General features: G+C 48.1%; 1 protein-coding gene across 2 annotated transcripts in view; it reads right to left on the bottom strand.

The window, feature by feature from the left end:
- Tub (TUB bipartite transcription factor) overlaps nucleotides 1-23,997 on the bottom strand; it is an 83,833-nt gene extending 59,836 nt beyond the window's left edge. For both annotated transcript variants that reach the window (XM_070035239.1, XM_070035241.1), the window contains exon 1: nucleotides 23,927-23,997. In XM_070035239.1, coding sequence (XP_069891340.1) covers nucleotides 23,927-23,982 — 56 coding nt within the window. In that variant the 5' untranslated portion in view covers nucleotides 23,983-23,997. The remainder of the gene's footprint in view (nucleotides 1-23,926) is intronic.
- Nucleotides 23,998-26,498: the final 2,501 nt, after the last annotated feature.

The raw sequence follows: 26,498 nt of genomic DNA, 5'->3' as shown, positions 1-26,498 counted from the left end.
GAAGATATAAATTGTAAAGTTGAAAGCAATCACCAAAACAAACAGAAATGCAAATTAGAAAGGTTACAATTAATAAAAATGAAAGACAAAATTGAATCATAAAAAGCCTAGTTCCAAAGAAAGCAAGAAAAATGGGATGAAAAAGAACAAAAGGTAGATGGGACAAATAAAATACTAGTAGCCAGGTGTAGATTTAAACTCAAACTTAACCATATTACTAACAACAGTAAATGTAAATACTTGAAACACTCTAAAGAATAGCCAAATTTATCAGATTGAATAAAATGGCATATTTATATGTTGTCTAAAAGAAAACCATTTCAAATATAAAGACAATGAGGTTAAAAGTAAAAAATATGGAGCATGAGCCTACTGTAGCTCATACCTGTAATCCTAGCTACTCAGGAGGTAAGATCCACAGATCTCAGTTGAAAGCCAGCCTGGGCAGAAATGTCATTGTGAGATTTTTACATTTCCAATTACCCAGCAAGAAAGCAGGGCTGGAGGCCTGGCTCAAGTGGTAGAGGACTTGCTGAGCAATTAAAGCCCAATGAGAATAACAAGGCTCTGAGTTCTATTAAGCCCTGGTACCAGCACACACAAAAAAGTGAAATCATAGAGAAAGATATGCCATGCTGACACTAAAAAACAGAAAAACAAAATGAGTACATTAATATTAGATCAAGTGGACCTCAAATAAAGAAATAATACCAGGAATGAGAAGGACATTTTTTTGTGTGTGTATGCCTGTACTGGGGCTTGAACTCAGGGCCTGGGTACTGTCTCTGAGCTTTTATTGCTCAAGAATAGCACTGTACCACCTGAGCCACAGCTTTACTTCTGGCTTTTTTTCTTCTTTGGTTAGAGATTTGGTTAGGAGATTAGAGTCTCACAGACTTCCTCCTCGGGCTGGCTTTGAACAGTGATCTTAAGATCTCAGCCTCCTGAGTAGCTAGGATTACAGGTGTGAGCCACAGGTGCCTGGCAAAGAGCACATTTTGAGGTCCTACATATTGCTGCAATGATGAGCTTGGAACCACACAACAATCGTAAAAGTGTGTGTGCCTAGGAAGACAATGTCAACCCACAGGAAACAAGAACTAATTGAAGTGAGGAAAAAAGACAAAGAAAGAAACAAAAGTAAACTAAGGAGAAGCATCCAGTGAGTAGCTCTAGTCTTTGGCTTACTGGTAACTGTGGTCATCAATGACATCCTGAAGAAGCAGGGCAAGGGAGAATCAGAATAGATGAGAGAGGACTCACGAGGAGAGAGCAGGAGGCTTTGGCTGGGCTTGCGGTGCATGGGTGACATGGTTGGTGAGGGTCAGAAGTCAGGCTGGAGCTGCTGAGATCTCAGCAGGTGAGGTAGAGGAAAGGCCAAGCCCTGCTTTGATTTCAGTAGCAGGTAGGAGGAAAGAGGAGGTTGTAAAGTTGAGGCATTTGGCATGTATTTTAACTAGGTTCCAGAGGAAGGTGCCAGAAGGGAGGGGTCAGGGAGAAACATTGGAAAGAAGAAGTAAGCAACACAGCCAGGGACTGGGCAGCCAGGGGTGTGAGGGGCTTTCTTAACCTCTGGTGGGGAACTAACTGGCAGGATGACACCTACAACATCTCAGCATGGAGGGGCTAGAGGCACAGATGGACACAGATGTAAGACTAGGCTCAGGACAGGAAGGCTAAAGAACTTTCCTCTGGATGAAGCCAGAGTCCAGGTTGAGTACTGAGAATGAATTGGGGGGTTGTGGGGTGCAGATTGGAGGGCTCCGTGGAGGGACAGGCGCAGGTCTAGGCAGCAGGGCTGCTGTGGGCTCACTGCAGGTGTGGACCATGAGTGTGTACTAATGTGTGAGGATCCCTTTGCGAATGGACATCTCCAAACCAGGATGAGAAGCAGGCAGAGAGCATGTGCTAAGGTTGTGGGGGGAGCCTGCGGGGCCGGGGGCCTGTGGTGAGCTGCTGCCGGTTCCAGGGTGCGGATAGGACAGAGATGAGAGGTGACTCCCAGTGAGGAGTTAGGAGCCTGAAGGTCTCTAAACTGTCACCCTGTGGATGGGGAGGGGGGTGGCGTGGGACTAGCATTCACAGGAAGCACGGAATAATGAAGATGTCAGAGGTGGAGAAGTTTCGAGTGATGACAATGTGCCAGTTATAGATAGATAGATAGAGGACATGGACTTGACACTCAGCAAGTTGAGGGAAACAGGAAATGCAAGAGGCTAGGGTGGGCGGGCCCTAGCCACACAGACACAGCAGATCCAAGTGGTAAAACCTAGGATCAAACACTGAGCCAGGCTTCTCTTGCTTGTCAGTATCCCTCGCTGGCTGGACTGCCTAACGTGGCCATCAGTTATGACTGTCTGCAACCTGTCAAACTCAGCCATCAACCCTGTTACAATCTGGCTCCTCACCCCCTTGTCTATGCACAGCCCTGTGGGCCTGTACAGGATTGGTTGTTGCTGGTGAAATACCATGCTTGTTAGCACAATCTTGGATTATGCAGTTTGGCTGATATGAAAGGATGCTAGGAGAATCTTTGACTTTGGACAAGCCAGGGGTGTTGGGAGCCCTGAGTAGAGAGGTAGTACATTCTAGAAACAAGCCAGCTCAGAAACTCCTTATGGTCAGGAATTGCTGTCAGCACAGACAGCCACGGATAGATATTACAGCCCACTTTATGCTCAGGCTCTCCACTTTGACCTTGCTCAGGCAAGGTCAAAGATAAGACCACTCACAGAAAGCCTCGTGTCTCCCACACCGCGAGGCTGGCTCTCTCACTGCATGGAAAGACCCCCAAGCAGGTGGCCTGAGTCCTAGCTCTGACTACCATGAATTTGCAGTGTGACCTTGCCCAGAAGCCCCAGTTTGGCCTGTTAAATCAGGGGTTGGATGCAGGATCTCAAAGACGCTTGCAGCCTTGGCAGTCTGAGGGGTGTGGATGCAGGAAAGCAAGCTCACATCAGCTCACATCATTCCAAACGCACCCGCGGTGCAAGACAAGAGGGCTGAAGTCTTCAGGTCTCATTAGAATCATCACAGCAGAGTCATCCCTCTGGGATATACGACTCACGCCCTCACTCTCCTCCCCTTCCCGGGAACCTCTGCACTACGTTCCGGTGATCGGCCCCGTGCCCTGTCTTGAGATTTTTGTGAGCCTTTCTTTAGAGGCTAAAAAGTTAACCTGGTCTGAGGCTGTGTACAAAAAAGGAGAGAAATGGGGGTGGGGCAGAGGGTGTGTTTGCTATGGGCTACATCTGAGACCTATGCGTCTCCCCTTTTAGGGCACCATTGGCACAAATCCCATCAGCATTCTAGGACCAGCATCCACATGAAGGTAAACCAGAGCTCTGGATGTACCCTTCACCCCCCCCCCATGCCAGTTCTCTAGTCCGCTCCCATGGATGGGCAGACAGATTCCCCAAGTGCTGGGTACCCTTAGCAGCCATTTTGTATCTAGAAAGGGAATCACCTGCCTCATCTTGCCCCTCCTTCACAGGAAAGCTATTTCTGACCATGCTCCTGGGCCAAGAAATACACCCTAGGGTCCTCAATATCCGTAAGGCACATCTGAGGTCCTGGGCTCCCGATGATAGAAGATAAATGTGGAGAGGCCAGCTTGGGGCAGAGTCTGGGTTTTTGGATAATGAAGGCTGGTGGGCTGGGGTACCATGATCCCTTTACATGGTCCCAGGCCCCAGGCTGACCACAGGTAGAAGATACCATCTCCCTGGTCTTGGTTGAAGGCTCCAGGTCAGGCATGGTGATCATAGCCTGGGTCTCTGGGCCTCCAACCATCTGACAGCAGCTGGGCCCCCCCACAGCAAGGCAAAGACTTTGCCTAATAGGCACACCTTTCCCTACACCCCATGCCACACACTCAGCATACATGGGCTCGATCCCTGGCCACGGGGTCACCCATGCCCTCCCCACACCGTCTCCTGTGGGTGGCCTTCCCCAGGGACAGCACTCCCTCCTTCCCAGCCAGCTCACCCAGCGATCTCCCTTCCTTCCTTCCAGTACTTCCTCCTGGATGATCGCCTGAGAAGGAAAAGAAGGGGTGACTCTCCACACCCTGGCTGTCATACCTCACCGCTCCCCCTGCAGCCTGGTCAGACCCTCGTCACTCGGGGTTGCAGTGCCCTGGCCTTGGGGGATGAGTTGAGTGATGGACAAGGTAGAAGGCCTGCTATTGGGCACTCCATGGGCCCAGCAGGGAGGCCAGAATAAGAGGAGCGGGGCGGAGGGGGGGGGGCGGCAGAGGGAGGAGCCAGAAGAGGCAACCAGAAGACCATGCAAGAAGCCTTCACTCCAGTGGTAGAGAATCCCCCAAGATCCTGAGGGTAACTCAGCTTCCCTGGTGACCTGTCTAGAACCTCCAGGCCTTGAAGGGAAGGAAGGGCTGAGAGGCCTCATGGGGAAGGGAGGGATGGCATTAAGGGACAAGGAGGCCTTCCTGCCTAGGGTGTGGCTGGGAGGCGGGTGGTTGGGGCTGACCCCGGGTGGGATCTGTAGCCTACAGGTAAGGTTGTGAAGTGCTTACCGATCTCTTCCATGGCCCCGTTTCAGGGGCCCAGGTTTCCTGTGCTGCTTTGAATGCCGAGATCCCATGGGCCAGAGAGTGCCTCCTGGGAACAAAATCTCTGTCTCGGCAAAAGAGTGCAAACCCAGAAAGAAGGCAAGGGTGCCCTGGCCCCCATGGTGGCCAGAGGCTGGGAATGAGTTTGGGAACAGTCCTGCTTCAGGCTGCGCATGGACACTTGGAGCCTGCTGAAATCCCCGGATTCAGCTCAGGACTGAAGCTCAGACAAACCCACTTGGGTATCTCTCTCTTCATTGTTGAGGTAGCAGCCAGAGTAACAACTGCCCCCACTGATTCACTGGGACATGGCAATCCCAAACCCTTCAGGACCACATACCCCAGGTCTCATCAGGCCATGCCCCACAGGGAAGGCCAACTTCTGGTTTCCATGGCAACAGAGACCATGTGTCCCCGCTTTTGTAGGTTACTATGGTAACACTGGCAGAGCACTGGGGACCAAGGCCCAATCTGGGAGAACCACAACAGAGGACATATTCACTGTTGTACTCTGTGGTCTGCTCTGTGCCAGGGTTTGGGCTAGGGGTCCACACACTGCCTCTCAGAGGCCAAGGTGGGGATTTGGATGTTCTTTTCTGCATCTTTAGTCCCTGGTCCCCTCAATCCACCTAAAGCGTCCCTAGATGATTTCTTCTTCTCAAAGAACTTCCGCTCCCCCACAGAATATCTGAGTCTGTGTGGAGGGCCCGGTCCTCTCCTTAATTCTAAGCTTTCTTCTCTGTCTGCTCTCTGGACCCAACAGCGTCCTGGCTGCCACACAACACATCATTAGAAATAGCGCAGTGATAGATTCCTATGTGCCTGGCCATGCCTTTATAACTTCTGTCTCTGTGATTGACACCAGCTCCACTAAGGGACCATCAGAGTTCCCAGTGCCCTGTCCACCTCTCCCTGCCAATGCACGCACCATGGACCAGTGCTGATGGTCTCAATGGAGCATCTCTCAAGCTCTACCCACACCCCCTTTCTCCAAAACCTTTTTGAGTTAGGGCCTCCCAGTCTGTTGTGTGAATGTGGACACTGGGATGGTTGGCGTCTACCCCCAACTTGCGCCTCTCAAATCCATCCTCCAACGGCACCAGAGTAGACTTTCTAGTCATGCTCCTTTGACAGGGAGCACAGGCTTCTGGGGAGAGTCCTAGAAATGATGATTCCCAGACGAGGAAGCGGAGGCTCAGAGAGGGAAGGCAGTCTGGATCAGTATGTGGCAGAATGCCATGAAGGGACAGGGCAATCTACTACTGCCAGGCAAGTGAGGGCTAGCTCTGTGGACCATGGAGTATAAAGGCGTGACAACAGTGCTTCTTCTGAAGCACATTAACCCCAGATCCTTCCTGCCTCCCCTTCACCATGCGATAGGCATCCTGACATTGAGTGGTCCAGTGACTTCGGCCCAGACAGCCATATGACAGTGCCTCAAGGCCTGGAAACAATATGGCATCTTGTTGACCCTTCAACATGGATCTTTCTGAAAGGTTTGACCCTTAGGCAAGCCGAGCATGGCCTGGAGGATGACAAAGAAAGGGAATTCCCTGGTGAAGGGTGCCCATTCTCTGTGCAGGGGGGTCCGCTGCTCGGCATCGCAGGTACCCTTGGATACAGGAGACCTACCCTCTGCAGAAGGCTGGTTAGCGAGCATCCATGTCTACTTCAGCGCTTCTCCTCCCTGTCACAAACAGGTCATCACAGTCTTCCTTCAGCCACATGCTGTCCTCTCCCTGGGAGGAATTCAGGCACATGTAATTTTCCCCACACAGCCCAGAAATGCCTTCACTTCCTTTCAGAGGAGGGCTGTAGGGGTGCTGTCAGGTGCGCCTTTGCACTGCCCTGGCTGGCTGTGATTACAGGAGCAAGACCAGCATGTTCTGTCCGCCACTTACCACGGCAGTCTCCATGGCAACCTGCAGGCCCTGTCTGAGGTGGCTGAAGGCTGAAGCTGGCCCGGAGGGGTGGAGTGGGGGATGGGCACCCAAGGACAGCCACGGAGTGGCTTCCCTGGGTCTCCTGGCACCCTAGGCCTCTACTCGGAGGGGAGGCTGTCACCCAAGTCAGTAGATGTGAGAGCTGGAAGGGGCAGAGGTGATGGTCCAGCAGGGAGTGAGGCCAGGAGGGACCGAATGAGTTACTCATCTAGGGGAAGAATTTCAGGATGTGCCGGGAAACTTAGTGGTCAAGACATATGACACTAAAAAGGAATGTAAATGTGTCCATGATTAAAATATTTCTTCTTTTTTTTTTTTTTGTCGGCTGTGGGGCTTGAACTCTGAGTCTGGGCACCGTCCCTCAGCTCTTCAGCTAAAGGTTAGCTCTCTACCATTTGAGCCACAGCACCACTTCCGGTTTTCTAGTGGTTTATTGGAGATAGGAGTCTCACGGTCTTTCCTGCCCGGGCTGGCTTTGAACTGCGATCCCCAGATCTCAGCCTCCTGAGTAGCTAGGATTACAGGCATGAGCCACCGGCACCTGGCTAAAAATGTTTTGTAAACAAAGCAGAATCCAACAGGGCCATGAGGGATGAAGCAAGTGAAGCTGAGTCTTTAAAGTCCAGGACTGTATGTTGTCTTTTTTAAAAGTTTGATGTTATGGTTATTCATGCCTCTATTTTGATTTTTCAATTTTTTGGATGGTTTAGGGTTGTAAACTGCCTAGCACTTGCTAGGCAGTAGCTCTACCACTGAGTCACATCCCCAACCTGTTTTACTTAAGATTGTTTGTTTGCAGGTCTGTGTTTATGTCTATGACAGCTGGACCGTAATCATCCCATGTAGCTGGGATGAAAGGTGTGCACCACCATGTCCAGTTTTTTGTGAAAGTTTAAAATTAGCATATATTAGTTGTACATGGGAGGGGCTTCATTGTGATGTTTTCATATACACAATGGACTTGAACCTTGATCCTTTTGCTCTCCCCTTGCTGAGATTATAGGTATGAACTACTGTGCTGGCTCATTTTTATTTCATGTTAAGATTTTTTGGTGGTACTGGGGTTTGAGCTCAAGTCATTGTTCTTGCTAGGAAGGTGATCTAATCGCTTGGAGCATACCTCAAGACCTTTTCTCTGTTATTTTTCAAATACAGTCTTGCGGGGGTAACCGGGACAATCTAGACTGCAATCCACTTATTTCTGCTTCCCACATAGCTAGGATGACCGCTGTACACCACTGCATTTAGCCATCTCTTGATTGAAATGGAGTCTTGTGTTTATGCCTGGCCTGGCTATGGAACCAAGGAACCAGGATCCTCCCAATCTCTGCTACCCAAGTAAGTAGAATTATAGGCACGAGCCACTGGCACCAAGATTTGGATTCTTAAAAAAAAAAAAAAAAAGATTGCATTTTAATTTTGCACTGTCAATGGCTCTCTTGTCTTGCTCTGTCTGGCCTTGAAGGGAAGGATGTCTGAAACTTGGGGGTGGGAGGGGAAGAGCTCTGCTGTGGGAAATCAATCACAGGACAAGCCAAGAGCTGGGTTGGTTGGTATCCATCCGTTGTAGGAATCCATGCAGTTGTGGGAATCAGAGGCAGATGCCTCGTGACTGCAGCATGGAAACCTGAGCTAGAAGCACAGGTACCAGCATGCACATGGGCCCCTACACACGGGGTGACAGTGACTCATAGGTGGCTCCCACCCCCTGCCCTGCTAGGGCTGGCTGCTGAGGAGGGGGTGGGGGAGGAGAAGGGGAAGGGGGAGGAGAGTGCCGGGAAGGGGCGGGCAGTCTTGCAAGACTGGGAGCAGGAATGGCAGATTAGCTGTAATTGCCTGAAGCTGAGAAGCTGTTGATAAATGTTACTAATAATCAACCTTCAGATCTGACACCCAGCTCAGGCTGGGATTACTGTTTTGAATGGAAATCGAATCCAAACTGGTAATTACTCTGGTGAGCGATGCCAGTCTTACTCTGGGGCCCCATTCTAGGCAGAGAAATGACACCTGAATGTCAGTCCTTCTAAAGTCACAGTCAATGACACAAAGTGGCTTGGTTTCTACCAGTGCGATAAGAGGCAGTGGACAGGAAGGCCTACATTTCTTCTCGAAGCTCTGCACCAGGGCCCCCTCCCATCATCCTGTTTCGAAGCAGAGCTCGACATCAGACTTCCCTGAACCCCACCCTTAGACTAGATGGAGGGCCTATGCTGACTGCCTAGATGCCAAAAGTAGCTTATCTGGAGTAGGGGTGGCCACCGACCCCCCTCACACCCCCACAAATGCAGCTCTCCAAGCCTATGTCTGGTCCGTGTTAGACTGAGGGCTTCCTGGAATGCCCTGAGCCCATACTTGTTTCTGGTTCCAGACAAGGGCCAGAAAGCTGTTCCTGATCCCCCACCCTCAGCATCTCTCATTTTTATCCAGAGACACACCCCTTCTCCATGCTGGTAACACCCAGAAAGGCCAGATGGGGAGAGGCTGCTCTTGCCTCTGAACTGCCCCTCCCCAGGATGCGCTCAGAACTCAGCTCCTTCTCCCTGGTTTCCTTTCTAGTTTGGACTAAGACCTGGTGTGCACAGTGTGGCAGTGTGCTCTTATGCATCACTCACCACCAAACACCTCTACCAGGCCCTGTGCCAGGCTAAGGGGCCCAGAGAACAGACAGCCCTGGCCCTCAGGAGCACCTGAAATGACAATTGTATGTTGGTTCCTGATGGCTCATTTCTACCTGGGTAAAAATGCCCTGAGTCTGGAGGTATCTGGAGGTGTCTGTGAGCTGGCTCTCAGGTCACAGACACAGCTGGTCAGGCCTGTGGGATTCACCGTGTGTGACCGCAGCTTCTGAGACTGCAATTGGATCTGTATATATCTGTGGCCAAGTGTCAGAAACATCCAGTGCTGGGAGCCGATGCCTTGAGAGCGCCATCTAGTGACAGCATAGTTGGAATGCAGTGGGGTTGTTTTTATATCTATCTATCTATCTATCTATCTATCTATCTATCTATCTATCTATCTATCCATCTATCTATCTATCTATCTTTTTTTTCCAGGCAGATTTGTTTTTTCCTTCTGCACCTATCCTGTCCCTGAAAACTCAATCCCGCAGAAGAGAACCAAAGAAATGGGTTTTGTTTTGTCTATGAAGGCGTGGGTCAGAGGAAAGGGTACAATGTGCCCCAGGATTTGAAAGCTGCTGGGCTGTGGGCAGGGAAAGTGGCCAACTCTCTGCTTCGCTCCAGGACATACATATGGAGCCTCTAATCATCTCACTCTGCTAACCATTTGCTAACCATCAGCAAACTTGGCTTTTATGGCCTAGGAAAAGGGCTCATGGACAACTTCGGTTCAGCCAGGGTCCTCCCTCAGCCCCGTGCTGCTGGGTTCTGGAGTGCTGTGATCCCACCCATTTCCCCATGAGAGCAGTCACCAAAAGTGACGTCACTGGTCCTTAAAGTAACATCCCCAGGCCTGGGTTGCATTAGACTGTGTAAGGGGCTTGCGCAGAGAGGGGAAGTCATCATGCCTGGGGCTGTGAGGAAAGAGGAAGAGAAATTACAGGAGAACTGGGGATATCATTCCTAGGGTTGTAAGTGTTTTCCTTAAAAGGGCTAGAGAGTAAACATTTCAAACTTGTAAGCCAAATTCAAGTCCACGAATATAGAGTGAAAGAAACTACGTGCAATATTTAAACAAATAAATGTGGCTGTGTTCTGATAGACTATAAAAACAAACTGCCCCCAGTAACCACATGGCCCATCAAGACCACAACCTCAGTAAAAGCTTTACTCTGACCATTGCCCACAAATACCAGGTGCTCAGAGACTATCAGCCTTGCCCATTTAGGGCAAGAGTTGGGGTAGGCAGAGGGATTGGAGGTGTCACCAAATTATAGAGGTCAGAGGCTAGAGTCGAACCAGTCGGATGACCAGCAAGCTTGTCCAGTCTGGGCCTGATCCCAGTCCTGCCCTCCTTAACCTGTCCCACAAGCACTCAGGTCGGGAACATGCAACTCACCTGTCATAGGATGATCTGGCAGTGGCTGCTACTCTCCTTCCTTCCTTCCACGTCAGGGGTCTCTCTCTCTCTCTGCCCTTTCTCCAGAAGAAATCCCTCCACAGCCAGGCAGAGGGATGAGCCTGAACTACCTTAAGGACAGGCCAACAGACAGACGACACCCGGAGAAGACAAGGTGGCCAAGAGGTGAGTTGGCAAGGGGAGTCAGAGACTGAGGAGAGGCCAGGTTGGAATCGACCCCTGGCCAGGTAAGGCTGGGTCCAGCCAGCCCCCAGCCCTACCTAGGACACTGCATGGAGGCCTACGCAGGCCTCCCCGCCTCAGCCCCTGTTTCCCCTGCAGGTGGCGCCGGGCAAGTCCCCAGATCAGCTGGTCCCTGAGCTCTCTGGTTACACTAAAAGTGAGCCCGAGGACGATGGTATCAAGGCCACATGGACGCTGTGCAGGCTCATCCAACATTGATGGGGCCCCCGGATTACCCCATAGCCCCTCGTGGCAGATGCTCCCAGCTCCTTCGGGAGGCAATTGCTGGGCAGGGGAGGGGTCTTCTCCCATAGTTCACTAGACAAGGGGTTTTAGGGACTGCTCAGCCCCCGATCTAAGCAGATGGCTCTGTCAGATCCCCTGGGCTGCTTGATGTATTGCGTCTAGAGATCATCAGTTACTCAGCAACAGCCCCAAACTGTTCCAGCAGGTTCCAAGCCTTTGGCACACTAGTATTGGGCTCAGGAGAGGCATGGTGTCTCCATCTTCTTCTCCTCTTCCCCCTCACCCCTGGCTTCTTAATCTCATCCCCATTCCTACCCAAAGCAGGGCAAAAGAAGAATTAGGAGCTGGCCAGTGTCTCCCACCCCATCAATTTACTCTGCTTCTGTTCATATGCGCCCTCGTGTGGCCACTTTCAGTACTACTACACCCTGCCTTCCCAAAGGCACACAAACCCATCCATAGTATTCGGTGTGTTTCTCCAAAGACTCCTCAGACCCTGGGACCTTCTCCCCTCACCCCTACTCCTGAGCTGTATGTCCTCCATTCTGACTGTAGCCTCCCATCTGTGGACATTACTGACCTGTAGAAATCTGCCTTTGGGGCAAAAGCTCAGGCAGGCTGCTCCCCAATATCTGCTGATTTCCACGCAGAACCCAACATAGACCCCTAGCATTTTCTTTGTTCTCCAAATCAGAAGATCAGAATCTGCCCAAAGCTACAGAGAGCAGGACACAGGGAGCAAACTGGGAGCACACACCTGATCGATCTCTGAGCCCTAACTGCTGCCTCCCTCCCATTCACTTCACCCAGTCCAGTGGGCCTGTCCTGTCCTGCCCTGCTAAGATCTATCAGCAGAGAAGTCTCTGTACTTGGAAGACTGTACAGAGCAGAGCCTCTGGTCACCTGCATCACTCCCCTCTCCCTCCCAGCTGAGATTAGAGACCCAGGGCCAGGGTCTCTAATCCCTGCCTGACCTATGTTCATCCCTCCATCCTTGCTTTCCAATCACAAACCACACACAGGGGCTCACAGGCACACAGAATGTCAGAAGGAGAACAGTGTGTAATCAACCAAGGCCCTCAGTTAAGCAGCCCCAGAAAGCATGACTTGTCTATAACTGGAATGGGAAGTGAAGGGAGGAGCCAGAATGAAATCCTGGACTTCTGACCCACTTCCCAGATGGTTACATCTTTCTGTTGCATAAAACCAAGGGTGCAGACAGCTCAAAGCCTCATCCCCTCATCTCCAAATAAGCTGCTTCTGAGCTCCAGTGCCACCATGCTCTGATGGGTGACTCCCAAGTCACTCAGTTACTTCACAGCTCACTTCCAGCTGTGGATGGGTCCAAGTCCTAAGGGTGGGCTGTGTTTCCATGGGCTGTGTTTGAAGGAGCTGAAGCTTGTCATTCATGCCTCAGGCACTGGTAAGGTCCTCAGCTAGAGTCTCCTTCTGATTTAGCTTTTTATCCCAGAGGCTTTTTTCCCCCTCTGTTGTGGGGCTTGAACTCAGGGCCCTCTGAGCCTATTTGTGCTCAGGGCTAGCACTCTACCACTTGAGCTACAGTGCTACTTCCGGTTTTAGAGTGGTTGATCAGAGATAAGAGTCTCAATGGGGACTTTTTTTTTTTTGCTCAGGCTGGCTTTGAACCTCAATCCTCACATCACAGCCTCCTGAGTTGCTAGGATTACAGGTGTGAGCCACTGGAGTCCGGCTCTGAAGATCCTTTTACTGTGCCCTGCCATCAGCTGATTCCATGTGGTGGTGTATGTATTTCCACTAGCCATGCCTTTACCATCCCTGGACTGCCCCCATTCCCACCCAGATGTAATCCTCACTCCTCTCTGCCTCCTTCCCTTCCTGTCCACAGAGAGCCTTCCCGGGCCACCATACATCTCCCTATACCTGGAGCTGCCTACCTTTCAGACGCAGAAACACAGTGACACCCTGATATCACTAGGTGCCCCTTGAGCTGTCAAATAACACTATCATACAATAATAAATACACCACCAAACAAGTAACTATGGGCCAGCCACTGTCCTAAGCACTCTGCATTTATTTGGCTTTACCACCCATGGTAACTGGTGAAATCCTCACAACTGCCCTGTGCTAGCTACTAATATCTCCAAGATACACAAATGGTCAATAGTACACGAAAGGATGCTCAAATCATTTGTCACTAGGGAAACATGAATAAAATCCCAATGGGTACCACCTCTCACACAGTAGGATGGCTCTAATAATGCAGAATTAACAAGTGTTTGTGAGGATGTGGAGACACAGGAGCCCTTACACATTGCTAAAGGAAATTGCACCTAAGTAGGAAATTATTTGTGGCTCCTCATAAAAGTGAAAAATAAGCTGTATCAATGCACCATGCCTGTAGTTTTAGCTACTTGGGAGGCTGATATCAAAAGGATCACAGTTTTGAAGCTGACCTGGGTGCACATGCAAGCTGGTCACTGTGACTTGTATATGTCATGCCAGCTGTATGGAAAGCTGAGATTGGGGGGATTGTGGTTCTAATATGCCTGGGTAGAAGAGTTTGTGGGACCCATCTCAGTGGAAACTCATGGCAAAGTGATGGCATCTGTCATCCCAGCTAGGATGGGATGTCTACAAATAAGTGGATTGTAGTCTAGGTATATGCCTGGGTAGGAACAGAGTTTCTGTCTTAAAAATAACCAGTGTAAAAAAGGGCCAGTGATATGGCTCAGGGGTAGAGCACTTGCTGAGTCAGTACAAGGCCTTGAGTTCTTATCCCAGTACTACAAAAAAAAAAAGCTGGGGGTGCTAGACTTAGAATTATGCTTTTATCTAATAGTTCCATCCCTGGGTATATATCTAAAAGAATTGGAAGCAGAGACTCAGATTCTTGATGACAATATTCTGCACAGTGTGTTCATTATAGCCAAAGGTAGAGGGAACTCAGGTGAGTGTCAGCAGGTGAATGGATAAACACTACACAACCACAGTGGAATATTGCTCAGGCCCAATGACCTTCATGTACTTGCTGCAACACAGAGGAAACTTGAAAATGTTATGGTAAATCAAAGTAACCAGGTACAGGAGGAAAAACACTTATTATCCTACCTCCCTTGTTTAGGATAGGCAAATTCATAGAAACAGAAATTAGGTTATAGATACCAGCAGCTGTGAAGAAGAGTGAGAAGATGGGCCTTAAAGGGCACAGTTTCTATTTGGAATGGCAAAGGTTTGGAAGTAGACAGTGGTGATGTTCACAAACCCTTATGATACCACTTAATTGTATACTTAGAAACCACTCAAATTTCTCATTGTATAATTATATATATATATATATATATATATATATCCAGAATTAAAATGTTCCAGCTCCGTTGCTATGCACTAGCAATGAACAATTAAAAATGGTCATTTTAAAAACACCCTTCATGTTCTCATCAACAAATATGCAATACTTACAGAGATATCTTATGAAGAATAAAACACCTATACACTGAGAGCTACAAAATATGTCAGAAGGAAATTACAATGATCTAAATAGACAGCATGCTCATGGGTTAGAGGAAGAACATATCAACTTTTTCCCAAATTGATCTATAGATTCAACAAGATCTCAACCAAATGCCAGTGGACTGATGGGGGAGGGGCTAGGACTTGAAGCAACTTATTGTTAAATGTAAAACTGACAGGGAGCTGTCACAGTCAGAACAGGCCAGGAGAAAAAAAAACACACACCAAAATGTATAAACAACTTTGACAAATAAAATCTGGAGGTCTACACTGATTTCCAGACTTACAAAGCTTCTGTAATCAAGACTGCTTTTGGATTGATAAAGCTAAGTAGGTCAATAGAACAGACTAGACTTCATACATAAACTTCAAATGAGGACACTTTCATTATCTTTCATAGTGGTCTTCCTGAATCTTGGACACAGTCTTTTTTTTTTTCCAGTCACGGGACTTGAACTCAGGGCCTGGGTACTGTCCCTGAGCTTTTTCACTCAAGGCTAGTGCTCTACCACTTTGAGTCACAGTGCCACTTCCGGTTTTCTGGTGATTAACTGGAAATAAGAATCTCATGGACTTCCCTGCCCATACTAGCTTTGAACCACAATCCTCAAATCTCAGCCTTCTGAGTAGCTAGAATTACAGGTGTGAGCCACTAGCATCTGGCTTTTTTCTTGTTGCTGTTGTGATTTATATAATACCAAGGAATTAAACCCAGGGCTTAATTCATGCTAGACAAGCATTCTACCACTAAGCTACATTCTCAGCCCCAATCATTTATTTTCAATAAAGATTAAAGTAGGAAAAGGAGTATCTTCTCAGCAAAAAGAACTAGATAACCATTGTTAAATGTAACTACCATATACAAATATTTAAAATTCAAAATAGCTCGGATATAAATTTAAAACAGAATTAGAAAAATTTTAGAATAAAGCACTTGTGTCTTTGAATCAGACAAATGATTTCTTAGTATGACACCCAAACCCACACTCTATAAAAAATCCCAATGGACAAATTAGGTTTCCTCAAAGACAAAAACATCCACTGTTGAAATTATATAAAAGAATTTAGGGGTTGGGAAGGTGGCTACTAAGAGCGCTTGCCTTGCATGCATGAGGCCCTGGGTTCGATTCCTCAGCACCACATAAGCAGAAAAAAAAAAACAAAAAACGGAAGTGGCACAGTGGCTCAAGTGCTAGCCTTGAGCCAGACGGGCAGGAAAGGCTGTGAAATTCTTTTCTTTCATTCATTCTTTTCTTTTCTTTCTTTCTTTCTTTTCTTTTCTTTTCTTTTTTTTTTTTTTGGTGGTCATGGGGCCTGAACTCTGGGCCTGGGCACTGTCCCTCCGCTCCTCAGCTCAAGGCTAGCGCTCTGCCACTTGAGCTACAGCTCCACTTCTGGCTTTTTCTGCTTATGTGGTGCTGAGGAATTGAACCCAGGGCCTCATGCATGCAAGGCAAGCACTCTACCACTGAGCCACCTTCCCAGCCTGGCTGTGAAACTCTTATCCCCAGTAAACCACCAGAAAACTGGAGGTAGCACTGTGGCTCAAGTGGTAGAGTGCTAGCTTTGAGCTGAAGAGCTCAGGGACAGTGTTCAGGCCCAGAGTTCAAGCCCCATGACCAACAAAAAACATTTAAAAAAAAAAAACAGCTGGGAAGCCGGGCGCTGGTGGCTCACGCCTGTAATCCTAGCTACTCAGGAGGCTGAGATCTGAGGATCGCGGTTCAAAGCCAGCCCGGGCAGGAGAGACCGTGAGACTCCTATCTCCAATAAACCACCAGAAAACCGGAAGTGGTGCTGTAGCTCAAGTGGTAGAGCGCTCGCCTTGAGCTGAAGAGCTGAGGGACAGCGCCCAGGCCCAGAGTTCAAGCCCCAAGGCCGACAAAAAAAAAAAAAAAAAAAAAAAAACAGCTGGGAAAAATATTGCAAGTTACCTACATAATAAAAGACAGGTATAAACAAAAGATCTCAAAATATACCTATATGGCAACAACCCAATTTGAAAATAAGAAATTTTAACAGACACTACTCCCCAACAAAAGACACATAGATAGCAGGTAAACACAGAAAAAGATTCTCAACATCACTTAGTCATTAGGGAAATGCAAAAACAAAGTTCCAGTGATAAACCGTTACACACCTATCAGAATGGCTAAAGTTAAAGTCTGTACTTGCTTGGATCAAGGGCATGGAGAAGCTGGGATTCCCATACACTGTCCATGACCACTTTAGTTTAAAGTTGAGCCATGTCTTTATGAATTAAATGTACACCTACCATGAGATCCAGTCATTCCACTGCTAAGTATCTGTGCAAGAAAAATGAAAACATATATCCATGCATAGATTTGCATTTGAGTACTCACAAAAATTTTATGTGTAATAGTCACAAACTAGAAACAACACCAATGGTGAGCACTGGGTGGCTAGATAAACAGTGCTTTTTCCATATGATTAGGTACTACCCATTAAAGAGAGGAGGGGTCTATTGTTTTTGCAACAAGGAAGAATATTTAAGTATGCTGTATGAAATCCAGATGAAAGAAAAGTGTATACTGAATGATACCATGAATGTACAATTCTAGTTCTCTGAGCATGGACTGTGGGACACAGGACTTCTGAAAAGTATCAGAAGGAAGTTTTACAAAGATACACAAGCACATACTGGCCTCTTGGCTGTTTTCAAACTCACTCTTATACATTGCCACTGCAGGATCATTTTATTTGATATTCCCTCTGCAAGACATTTTTTCCATTAACCACATGATTCATTACATTGCTTTCTTTTCACATTTTTACTGAGATATTACTTTATCACAAAGCTTCCCTAACCACACGATATTGCAGAGCAATCCATACACACACATGCATACATACATACATATATACATGCATGCATACATACACATGCATCCTGCTAAGGTACTCTATTTTTCTTCTCTGTGCTTAGTATATAAGCCACACACATTATGTGTTTGTGTGTGTGTGTGTGTGTATACTCACACAAATACATATAGACAGCCTATCTCCCCCCTGCTAGACAGTAATAACTATAAGACTATATTTTGTTCAGTGCTCCAATGTCTGAAACACTGTGTGGCATTAAGTAAGGGCTCGAAAATTACATATGGAATGAATGGACCACTTTAGGAGACAGATACTATTACATTTTGTATGTGGGGATTAAGTCACTCATCTAAAGTCCATAATTGGCAGAGCTGGGATTCTAAATCATATCACTTTAACTATAAAACCAAAGCACTAAGTGTTAGAAGCATTACTTTGTCTGTGAGTCTGAAAAGCCAAACTGAGGAACTTAAAGCAAGACCAGGTGATGATGGCCTGGGGGAACAGAAACCAACCCATCCCTCAGGAGGACCACCAGGAATACTTGAAAATCTGCGACTAACAAACTCTCTTTAAAAAGCTTGTGCCAATCAAAATCAGATATGAGAAAACACTGCATACACAAGATGTTCATCATAGAATTGTTTAGAATATACAAGACACTAAGTTGAAAACAAAGGAGAAGTTGGGGAGGTGGGAGGGAAGGGATGGTAGGGGAAAAACAAAAGAGGAAGTAACAATGCTCAATAGGAAATGTACAGTTACATGTAACTGTAACCCCTCTGTACAGTATTTGTACAAAAAAATAATTAAAAAGTCCCCACAAGGGGTGTAAAGATCAAAAAGTGACAGATGATTTACCCAAATGATCACAAACAAGGCTATACTAAAGCTACCAGCACAACTATGTTTATTGCAGCATTATTTACCATAGATACGGAACTAACCCAGATGCCCCTCAGTAGATGAATGTATATCAAGAAAATGTGGTATATATACACAATGGAATTCTATGCCTCCATCAGAAAGAATGACATTGCCCATTTGTTAGGAAATGGAGACTTGGAAAAAAAAATATATTAAGTGAAGTAAGCCAGGCCCAAAGAAAAATAGGTCCCATGGTTACCCTTATTTGCAATAACTAGTATATGTCTAGGATAAGCAGAAAAGGTCAAAAGCTACGTACATATGACCATGTAAGATGATGCTAAGCGAAATGAACCCTAAGATAAAGACACAAGAGGTTTTATCTTTGTTGCTGTTGTTTTTAATGTACTTATAATGCACTATGTGATTTTTTTTATTTCTTTTGTATGTTCTCCTCCCACGGTATAACCCCTGTTTTCATTGTATTTGATTCCAGTGCCCTGCATCTTGTATATACATTTTTTTAATTTGGGGAGGGGAAGGGAAATAACAAAATGCTGAAACAAGGATACAAGTTAACTCATTGTAACAATGAGATCTACAAGACACTATGTTAAACAACGAACTTTACAACTTGATGTGGGGGAGGAGTCAGGGAGGTGGAGAGGGAAAGGATGGTAGGGGAAAAACAAAGGAGAAGGTAACAGTGCTTGATAGGAAATGTACTCATTACTTTTCTATGTAACTGTAGCCCCTCTGTACAGTATCTTTACAATAAAAATGTATACAAAAAAAAGTGGCAGATGGTCAGGCCCAATGCAGTCAGTTTTCTTTTATTGGGGGGGGGGGTCCAGTCATGGGGCCTGAACTCTGGGCCTGGGCGCTGTCCCTCAGCTCTTCAGTTCAAGGCTAGCGCTCTACCACTTGAGCCACAGCGACACTTCTGGCTTTTTTCTTTTTGCTTATGTGGTGCTGAGGAATCAAACCCAGGGCCTCATGCATGCAAGGCAAGCGCTCTACCACTGAGCCACTTTCTGAGCCCCTACAGTCAGTTTTCTAAGGATAGAGAGACAAGGGTACTTGCTTAGTCTGGGGGTGTGGACAAAGAACACATAGAGAGGAGTCCTGAGATTGAAGAAGGCTTGGAAGAGTTGTTGTGGGAATTGGGGGACTTAAAACAGGAGTGAGGCTAACCAGAGAGTAAAAGATTAAGAGACATTATACACTGTGAGTTGAAGACGAAGACTAGAAAAGTGGTGGTGATCTGCTTAGCAGTGTCATTTTTGTGGTAGAATGCTGGAGCATGAGAAGAACAGGACATGTGGTCCAAGCTTGGAAGAGAAGAGGAGAGGCAGCAGAACAAGAGATAATATGGAAATGAAGACACCAGATGACCTATGGGGTAGAAGCATCAACATACAGGGGAGGGGCCTAAGGCCAAAGACTGGAACATCACTGTTTCTGATGTGTGAAGTGAAGCAATTCTAGGTATCCAGCTCTAGGAATTTCTCCTGTGAATAACTTGGGGAAAGTCTCTAGAGTGTGAAGGTCTAGGAATTGTGAATAAAGAGTGCTAGTGTGGTCACTGACATGGGCACTGAGGAGTCTTAAGAAAATGCCTGGAGCTCAGTGAAGACCAAATGGTTAACTGAGTGCCAAAGTATTAGGATATGGCTGGATTACTAAGTGCCAGTCATTTCACATACATGGTTGCACTTTTATCTCCAGGACAATTTGTGATCTAGACAAGGACAAACAGATAAAATGACTTGGAGAGCTCATACTCAAAAGTTCTGCAAAGTTCACTTGAGTAGAACGTGCTGACTAGAGAATGAAGAGGTATGTGGGCAGGGCCTTGTTTTGAATGCGTTGAGCTGAGTTGGTAGAATATTTAGATGTAGAGCTAAATCTTACAAAAGGCTTGGCTGAACACATAGATTTTTTTTTGTTGTTGTTAAAAGCATGGAGGTGGCTGGGTGCCAGTGGCTCATGCCTGTAATCCTAACTACTCGGGAGGTTGAGATCTGAGGATTGTGGTTCAAAGCTTATCCAGGCAGGAATGTCTACAATTAACCATCCTAAAACCTGAAATGGAAGTGTGGCTTAAGAGGTAGAGTTTAAGACTTGATTAAAAAAGATCAGGGCCAGTGCCCCAGGCCTGCACCAAAAAAAAAAAAAAAAAAAAAAAAGAAAGAGGGGAAGAAAGAAAGAAAAGAAAGAAAGAAAGAAAGAGAGAGAGAGAAAGGAAGAAAGAGAGAAATGGAGGAAGGAGAAGGGAAGGAGAAAGGAAGAAAAGGAAGGAAGGAAGGAAGGAAGGAAGGAAGGAAGGAAGGAAGGAAGGAAGGAAGGAAGGAAGAGTGAGCATGGAGGTGCTAAGAGACTAGGGTGAAGCCTGAGGAGAGAATGGCATGGAAGGAATGGCACAGAAGAGAAAGCTGTGATATGTTCCCATCTGGACAATGGGAAATCAAAAGGAAATTGGCAACATTCTGTGGTGGACAATAGAGTGGTTTGATATCACTCCCTTCAAAGGTGAATCTCATTCTCTTCCCCTTGAATGTGGGCTGGAACTGTGACTTACTTTGAGCAGTTCAATGTGTCAGTGTTGTTTGTACAAATCCTAAACTTAGGCTTCAGGAGGCCTTGAACCTTCTGCTCCGTCACTGCCACCATATGAACAAACCCATACAAGCCAGAGAGGAGAGAGAGGGGAAAGAGTGGGGAGAGGGAGAGGGAGAGAGCATACAGAGCAAGACCTAGCTTTTCTGGCCTTGCAGTTGAGGCGCCAGACATATAAGCAAAACCCAGTCCAGAAAAGCTGAGTCCTGAACAAGACCACACACAAAAAAAATCATCCACTGAGCCCAGTCCAAAGTTAGGATCCAAAAACTCTGGAGCTAATTCATTCCGTTGTTAGTTTCAGTCACTAAGTTTAGGAGCATCTTCATACCACCCATAGATAATCTGATACACATATGCCCCAAGAAGGAAAGGGAGTAAACAGCTTAAATAAACCCACTGCAGAATTGAAGAAGAGTGGGTTTCCCAGATCCAAAGATGTGTTGGAGACAGAAGCCAGAGTAGAGGGTTGAAAAGTTAAGTTTGAAATTGTAGGAATGGGGGTGAGGGAGGGGATTGGAGGCTCAGAATCAAAGAATTTCCCTTGTGTGTGCCAGAACTGGGACTTGAACTCAGGGCTGCTGTCCTACCACTCGAGGCATACCTCTGATTTCTGACTTTTTGCTGATTAATTAGAGATAAGAGACTCAAGAACTTTTCTGCCTGGGCTGGTTTTGAGCTGCAATCCTCAGATCTTGGCCTCTTGAGTAACTAGGATTACAGGTCCAAGTCACCAGCACTCAGCCAGAATACCAATACCTGTATGCCCCTATGCATGTGTTGCTTGGGTAGTATTTTAACAAATTTATTGTTATTTTGTGTGTAATACAACGATGCAAAACCAAGTTCTAATTAGAAAATAGAGATGAATGGCAAAGACCAGTAGTTTCAGAAAACAGCCAAGCCTGCTGTCCTATACCTGGGAAGTTTTACACAAATATGGAGGCCAGGGTCCGAACCTTCAAAATTCTGTGTAGTTTGGACAAGGGAAGCAGTTTTCTTTATGTAGCTCCTCAAATCATGAGGATGAGATGGGTTCCTCAAATGTCAGGATGAGAAGGAGTCTGGAGACAGAACCCCAGGTAATACTTTTATTTCATAGTCTAAGAAAAGGAGAACAATGATTTTCAAACTGAACTTCTGAAAACCAGGGTTCTTAGAGACATCTATAATATTTACCAATAAAATAACTGGAATTCCTTATTGCTTATATATGCCAAGTCCTTTTTATTTATTACATCAATTCTTTTTTTTTTTTTTTGGTCCAGTCGTGGGGCCTGAACTCTGGGCCTGGGAGCCGTCCCTCAGCTCTTCAGCTCAAGGCTAACGTTCTACCACTTGAGCCATAGCGCCACTTCCGGCTTTTTTTTCCTGCTTATGTGGTGCTGAGGAATCGAACCCAGGGCCTCAGGCATGCAAGGCAAGCGCTCTACCACTGAGCCACCTTCCCAGCCCCTTATTACATCAATTCTTGAAACATGTCCCACTTTATAGATGCAGAAACTGAGTGAAAATTCTTTGTCCAAGGTTAGTTGAGTGGAGTCAATCCACATTGAATCCACATTGTCTAATTCAAGTCTTTCTGCTATGCTTTTTTTTTTTTCCAGAAAAAAGTCTAGTTACTACTGAGAGAATTAGCATGCTGTATTTCCCCCCCTACATGTATCAGGCATTTGGCACGCGGTGTCATTTACATCTCCCAGACTTGAGACGTCAGCGCTTTCTGGGAGAAGGGATTGTAGCTCTTAATCTCCTTATTTCCAGCGCTCACTATATAGTTTGCCTTCAGTGTGTATCTATTGTCTACATACACGAATGTGTGATTAGAGATCTCCACGCAAGTGTGTAAGGTTATGCGATTTGAAGCTGAATATCCCAACAAGTTTAGGGTTCTTTTCTATACAGAACACTGCTCTTCGAAAGGGCAACCTGACTGGAATCGCGTGGTGGTGGACAGACTGCTAAGGCTGTGCATTCATTCCAGGTTGATGGGGAAAGGGAAGCAGCCATTCAGATGGTATATTTCCCCCAGAGAGGCAATGAACACCCAGGAAGAGGTGGAGGGAGGGAGCTGGGGCATAAATAGCACAGGTATACAGCTGGGGGGGGGAGGGGGGAGTCAGGAGTACGGAGGGGCAGGTGAAGACGGAGGGTGACAGACGGGATCCGGGATCCGGGAAGAGGAGTCCCGGGAGAATTCGACTAGGGAAGCATGGACACCTGTTCCTCTGCCTCTAGGAAAACGAGAACTGTCAAAGGCACAACAGACTTGGAAGGGAAGGACACCAAGCGGGGGAAAGGGGGCGAAAAGCATCCAGTTAATTACGTTTCTCTCCCACCCCCTCACGAGGGATCAGATTTGACTCCAGAATCCTGGAGATGTTCAGCATCTCCCTCCCATCTCCGCCCTCCAAAATGAACTACTATCATTTAACACCCCAATGGGGGGGGGGACGGCGAAGGAGGGGACTGGCCTATCACAGAGCCAATCTACTCGGTTTCATCACCAACTCCTTCCCTGGTTCTTATTCCTCATTTCTCCTGGGAGGACGATCTCTTCCTCCAGGACCAGTGCGTGGGGGGGAGCGCGGCTCCATGCCAGCCACCCACGCGGACAGCCGCGCGCCATCGCCTGGCAACCCGGTGGGCGTGCGCCGTGGCGCCGGGACGCACAGCCGGCCTCCGGCGGCGGTGCCCCCTCGCTCAGCCGGGCAGGCACCCGCCCCGGGGGCGGCGATCGGGAGGCGATGGGCACTCTCGCCGGCGGGCATCCTCCGTGCGCGCCTAGGAGGTGTTGCGGGGGGGGGGGGGAGTACAGCGAGGCGCAAACCCCGGGATTGCGGGGCGCGGCCTGCGGGGCACTCGGCGCGCCCCCTCCTCGCGGTGTCCCGCAGCCCCACCGTGGCTTTGAGCGCGCCTCGAGGGCCCACGGACTCCCCGCACCCGGTGGGAATGGAGCGGTAACCGCTATCCGCGCCCGCCGCGTCCTCCAGCCCTGGCCCCGCAGGCGTGTGAGCGCACCTGGGCCGGAGCTCCTCCGGATACCCGAGGGCGGGGAGGGGTCTGGACGCTGCGCCTTACCTGTCGTAGCTCCAGCGGCTGTAAGACAGGGTCCGGTGGCTGCTGACTCCCTCCATCGCCGCCTCGGGGCTGGGGCTGGCGCCGCGAGGCTGGCGGCGGCTGCGCGGGGCTGGGCGAGAGCCTCCTTGTGCAGCGGGCAGGACTGACTAGGGCGCGGGCGGAGGACTGTACCATTCACCCCCCTTCCTCGGGGGGAGGGTGACACTCCCCCCCCCCCCCGCCGCCTCCACCTCTGGCTCTGCCAATGGCGCGGGCGCACGCGGGCTGCGGGGACCCGGGCCCGCTGGGCCTCCCTCCCCGGCGCGCGCGGGTCCCGCGGGGGCGCGGCGTCGGCGGCGTCGGCAACCTGCCTGCTTATTTATTTATTTCCGATGTGTGCTCCACGTCTCCATGGCAACCGCCCCATCTTTTTCCCGGCGTCACGGAGGCACCGCAGCTTTCAAACCTTCCCGGGACCCAAGACTGCGAAGAGACTGGTCCCTTCCGCGCGCGCGTGGGAATCCTGCATACTCGGCTCCCTACTCCGCCTCTTTCTGCAGAGACGACCCTTCCCGTCCGGCGTGGGAGGGACAATTGTTCTCGCCCCCTTTCCACTCAGAAGTTCCTCACTTTTCCCTCTAATTTCTGCTTCCTCAGCATATAAATCTCTTTCTGATGGAAATCCTCTCTCTGTCTCTGCCTTTCTCCTCTCCTCTCCTCTCCCCCCTCTCTTTCTCCCAGGGGATTCCCTGGCCCCGTTTATCTAGTATATTGTAACCCTCTTGGGTTCCAAAACCCAAGCTCTGTAAACACTCCCATTTCTAGGCCATCTCGTTCTGTTTATATCCCTTTGTGCTTTCCCTTCATTACTACCAAAAATCCCTTTGGAAAAATAGCCAGCTATCTTTGCTCAACAAAAGGGGACTGTTTGCTTTGGCTACACCTGGCTGATGGGGGGCCCAGGGAAGAGGAGGACCTTTCTTGTCTGCCAGTCCCTTCCCTGCCCTTCCTTCCCTTCCCTGCCCCCACCCTGGCCTGCTGGCTTGTGGGGATTTGCTGGTATAATCTTCTTGCTTAAGTCACAGAAGTCTAAGAAGGCCCTTTCAGTGCAGCTGTTGTTATGGGAAGGCTGCGCTCACGTTAACCAGTCCAGATCAGGGTCAGGCGGGAAGGTGTTTGTGTTCTCTAGATATGAAGGGTGAGGAGGCAGGGTTTGAGCTCTGCTAATTCGAAGATCCTCTGGTGCCCAGTAAACGAGACTTAACGCTATGGGGTATACAAGCTCACAGCTCACTTGTTGCAGTCAGGTCTCAAATGGGTTTGTCCTGCACAGAGATTTTTCAGCATTTACAGATCTGTAGATAGAACAAGTGACCTAGATTTCCTTCATCTCTTGGATACTAAGAAAATCTGGCAACTTTGGAACTACCTTCAGCATGACAGGAGCAGAGTGAAGATTTGCCCAGGGATCAGGCTGTTCAACACAAAATCAGGCAGTTTTCTTACATATAATTACCTGGTCTCAGTTGCTTTCAAGTTCTTCATCCCTGGGCAATTGTCATGTCTGTAATCAGTTTCCAATCTGGCTCTCAGAGCTACCCAAGCAGTATTTCCTTAGGACCACGTCTTTCCCCTGAAGCTGCATAGACTGGACACTGTTACTGCCCTCCAGAGAGCAGACTGACCAGCAGCACACAAGTGACTCCTACACAGACACCTCATTTCTGAATCGCATCTTGATAGATTCTGACATACTGCATCCTCAGGAAGAATGGATTGAGACTCTTGAACCAGCTGCTTTCAGAGGTGGATTAGCTTTTTATATTATTATTATTATCTATGAGGTTTCTTCACAGATCAGAGCCACTGCCCCTGACCCATATGCTGAAAGACAAGCCCTAGGGAAGTCTTTGCTCCATAGGACTAGGAGAGAGACATTAAGACCTGAGAAAGGATTTCCCTGGAGGAGAGGGGGTGCTCCATTCTTCATCACCCCACTCCAACCTGTGGTGCTCATAACTGGCAGTCACAGAAGCCTCCTGAGATTGACATTGGACACTGGCTTCGAGGTCTCTGAGTCTGCCTGGGTGACTTCTAAGACCCAATAGTTTTTAAAGGCTTTTTGGTGTTCTAGTACTCACTGGAAATTTGACCCACCATGTTAGAAGTCTGGCTACTATGAGACCACCATACTGGGAGGATCCCTAAGCTACTCGGACAAGAGGTGCTTCAGTTGTCAGTCCCAGTGGAGCCCTGCTTTTGAGGCATTACACCAGACATATAGGTGATGAAGCTTTGTTTTTCAAGTCATCCTCAGCTGCTGAAGTCTCCCCAGCTCAGTGCCACTCAAGTTATCCTTGATGTTAAGGCTTCCTGCCCTGCCCTGTCCTTCTCTGCCTTTGACCCAGAGAATCTGTGAACAGATAAAATGATGTTTGTTAGCCAGGTTACTGGGACTCATGCCTATAATCATAGCTACTCAGAAGGCTGAGATCTGGGGATCGCTATTTAAATTTAGCCCAGGAGGGAAAATTGTGAGATGCTTCCCCCTTCTCCCCCCCAGTCATGGGGCTTAAACTCAGGGCCTGGGCAC

This window comes from Dipodomys merriami, unplaced genomic scaffold (assembly GCF_024711535.1).
Source record: "Dipodomys merriami isolate MVZ:Mamm:240054 unplaced genomic scaffold, mDipMer1.0.p SCAF_25, whole genome shotgun sequence".
NCBI classification, from domain to species: domain Eukaryota; kingdom Metazoa; phylum Chordata; class Mammalia; order Rodentia; family Heteromyidae; genus Dipodomys; species Dipodomys merriami.
The sequence above is the reverse complement of the archived record's forward strand: the minus strand, read 5'-3'. Positions and strand labels throughout refer to the sequence as shown.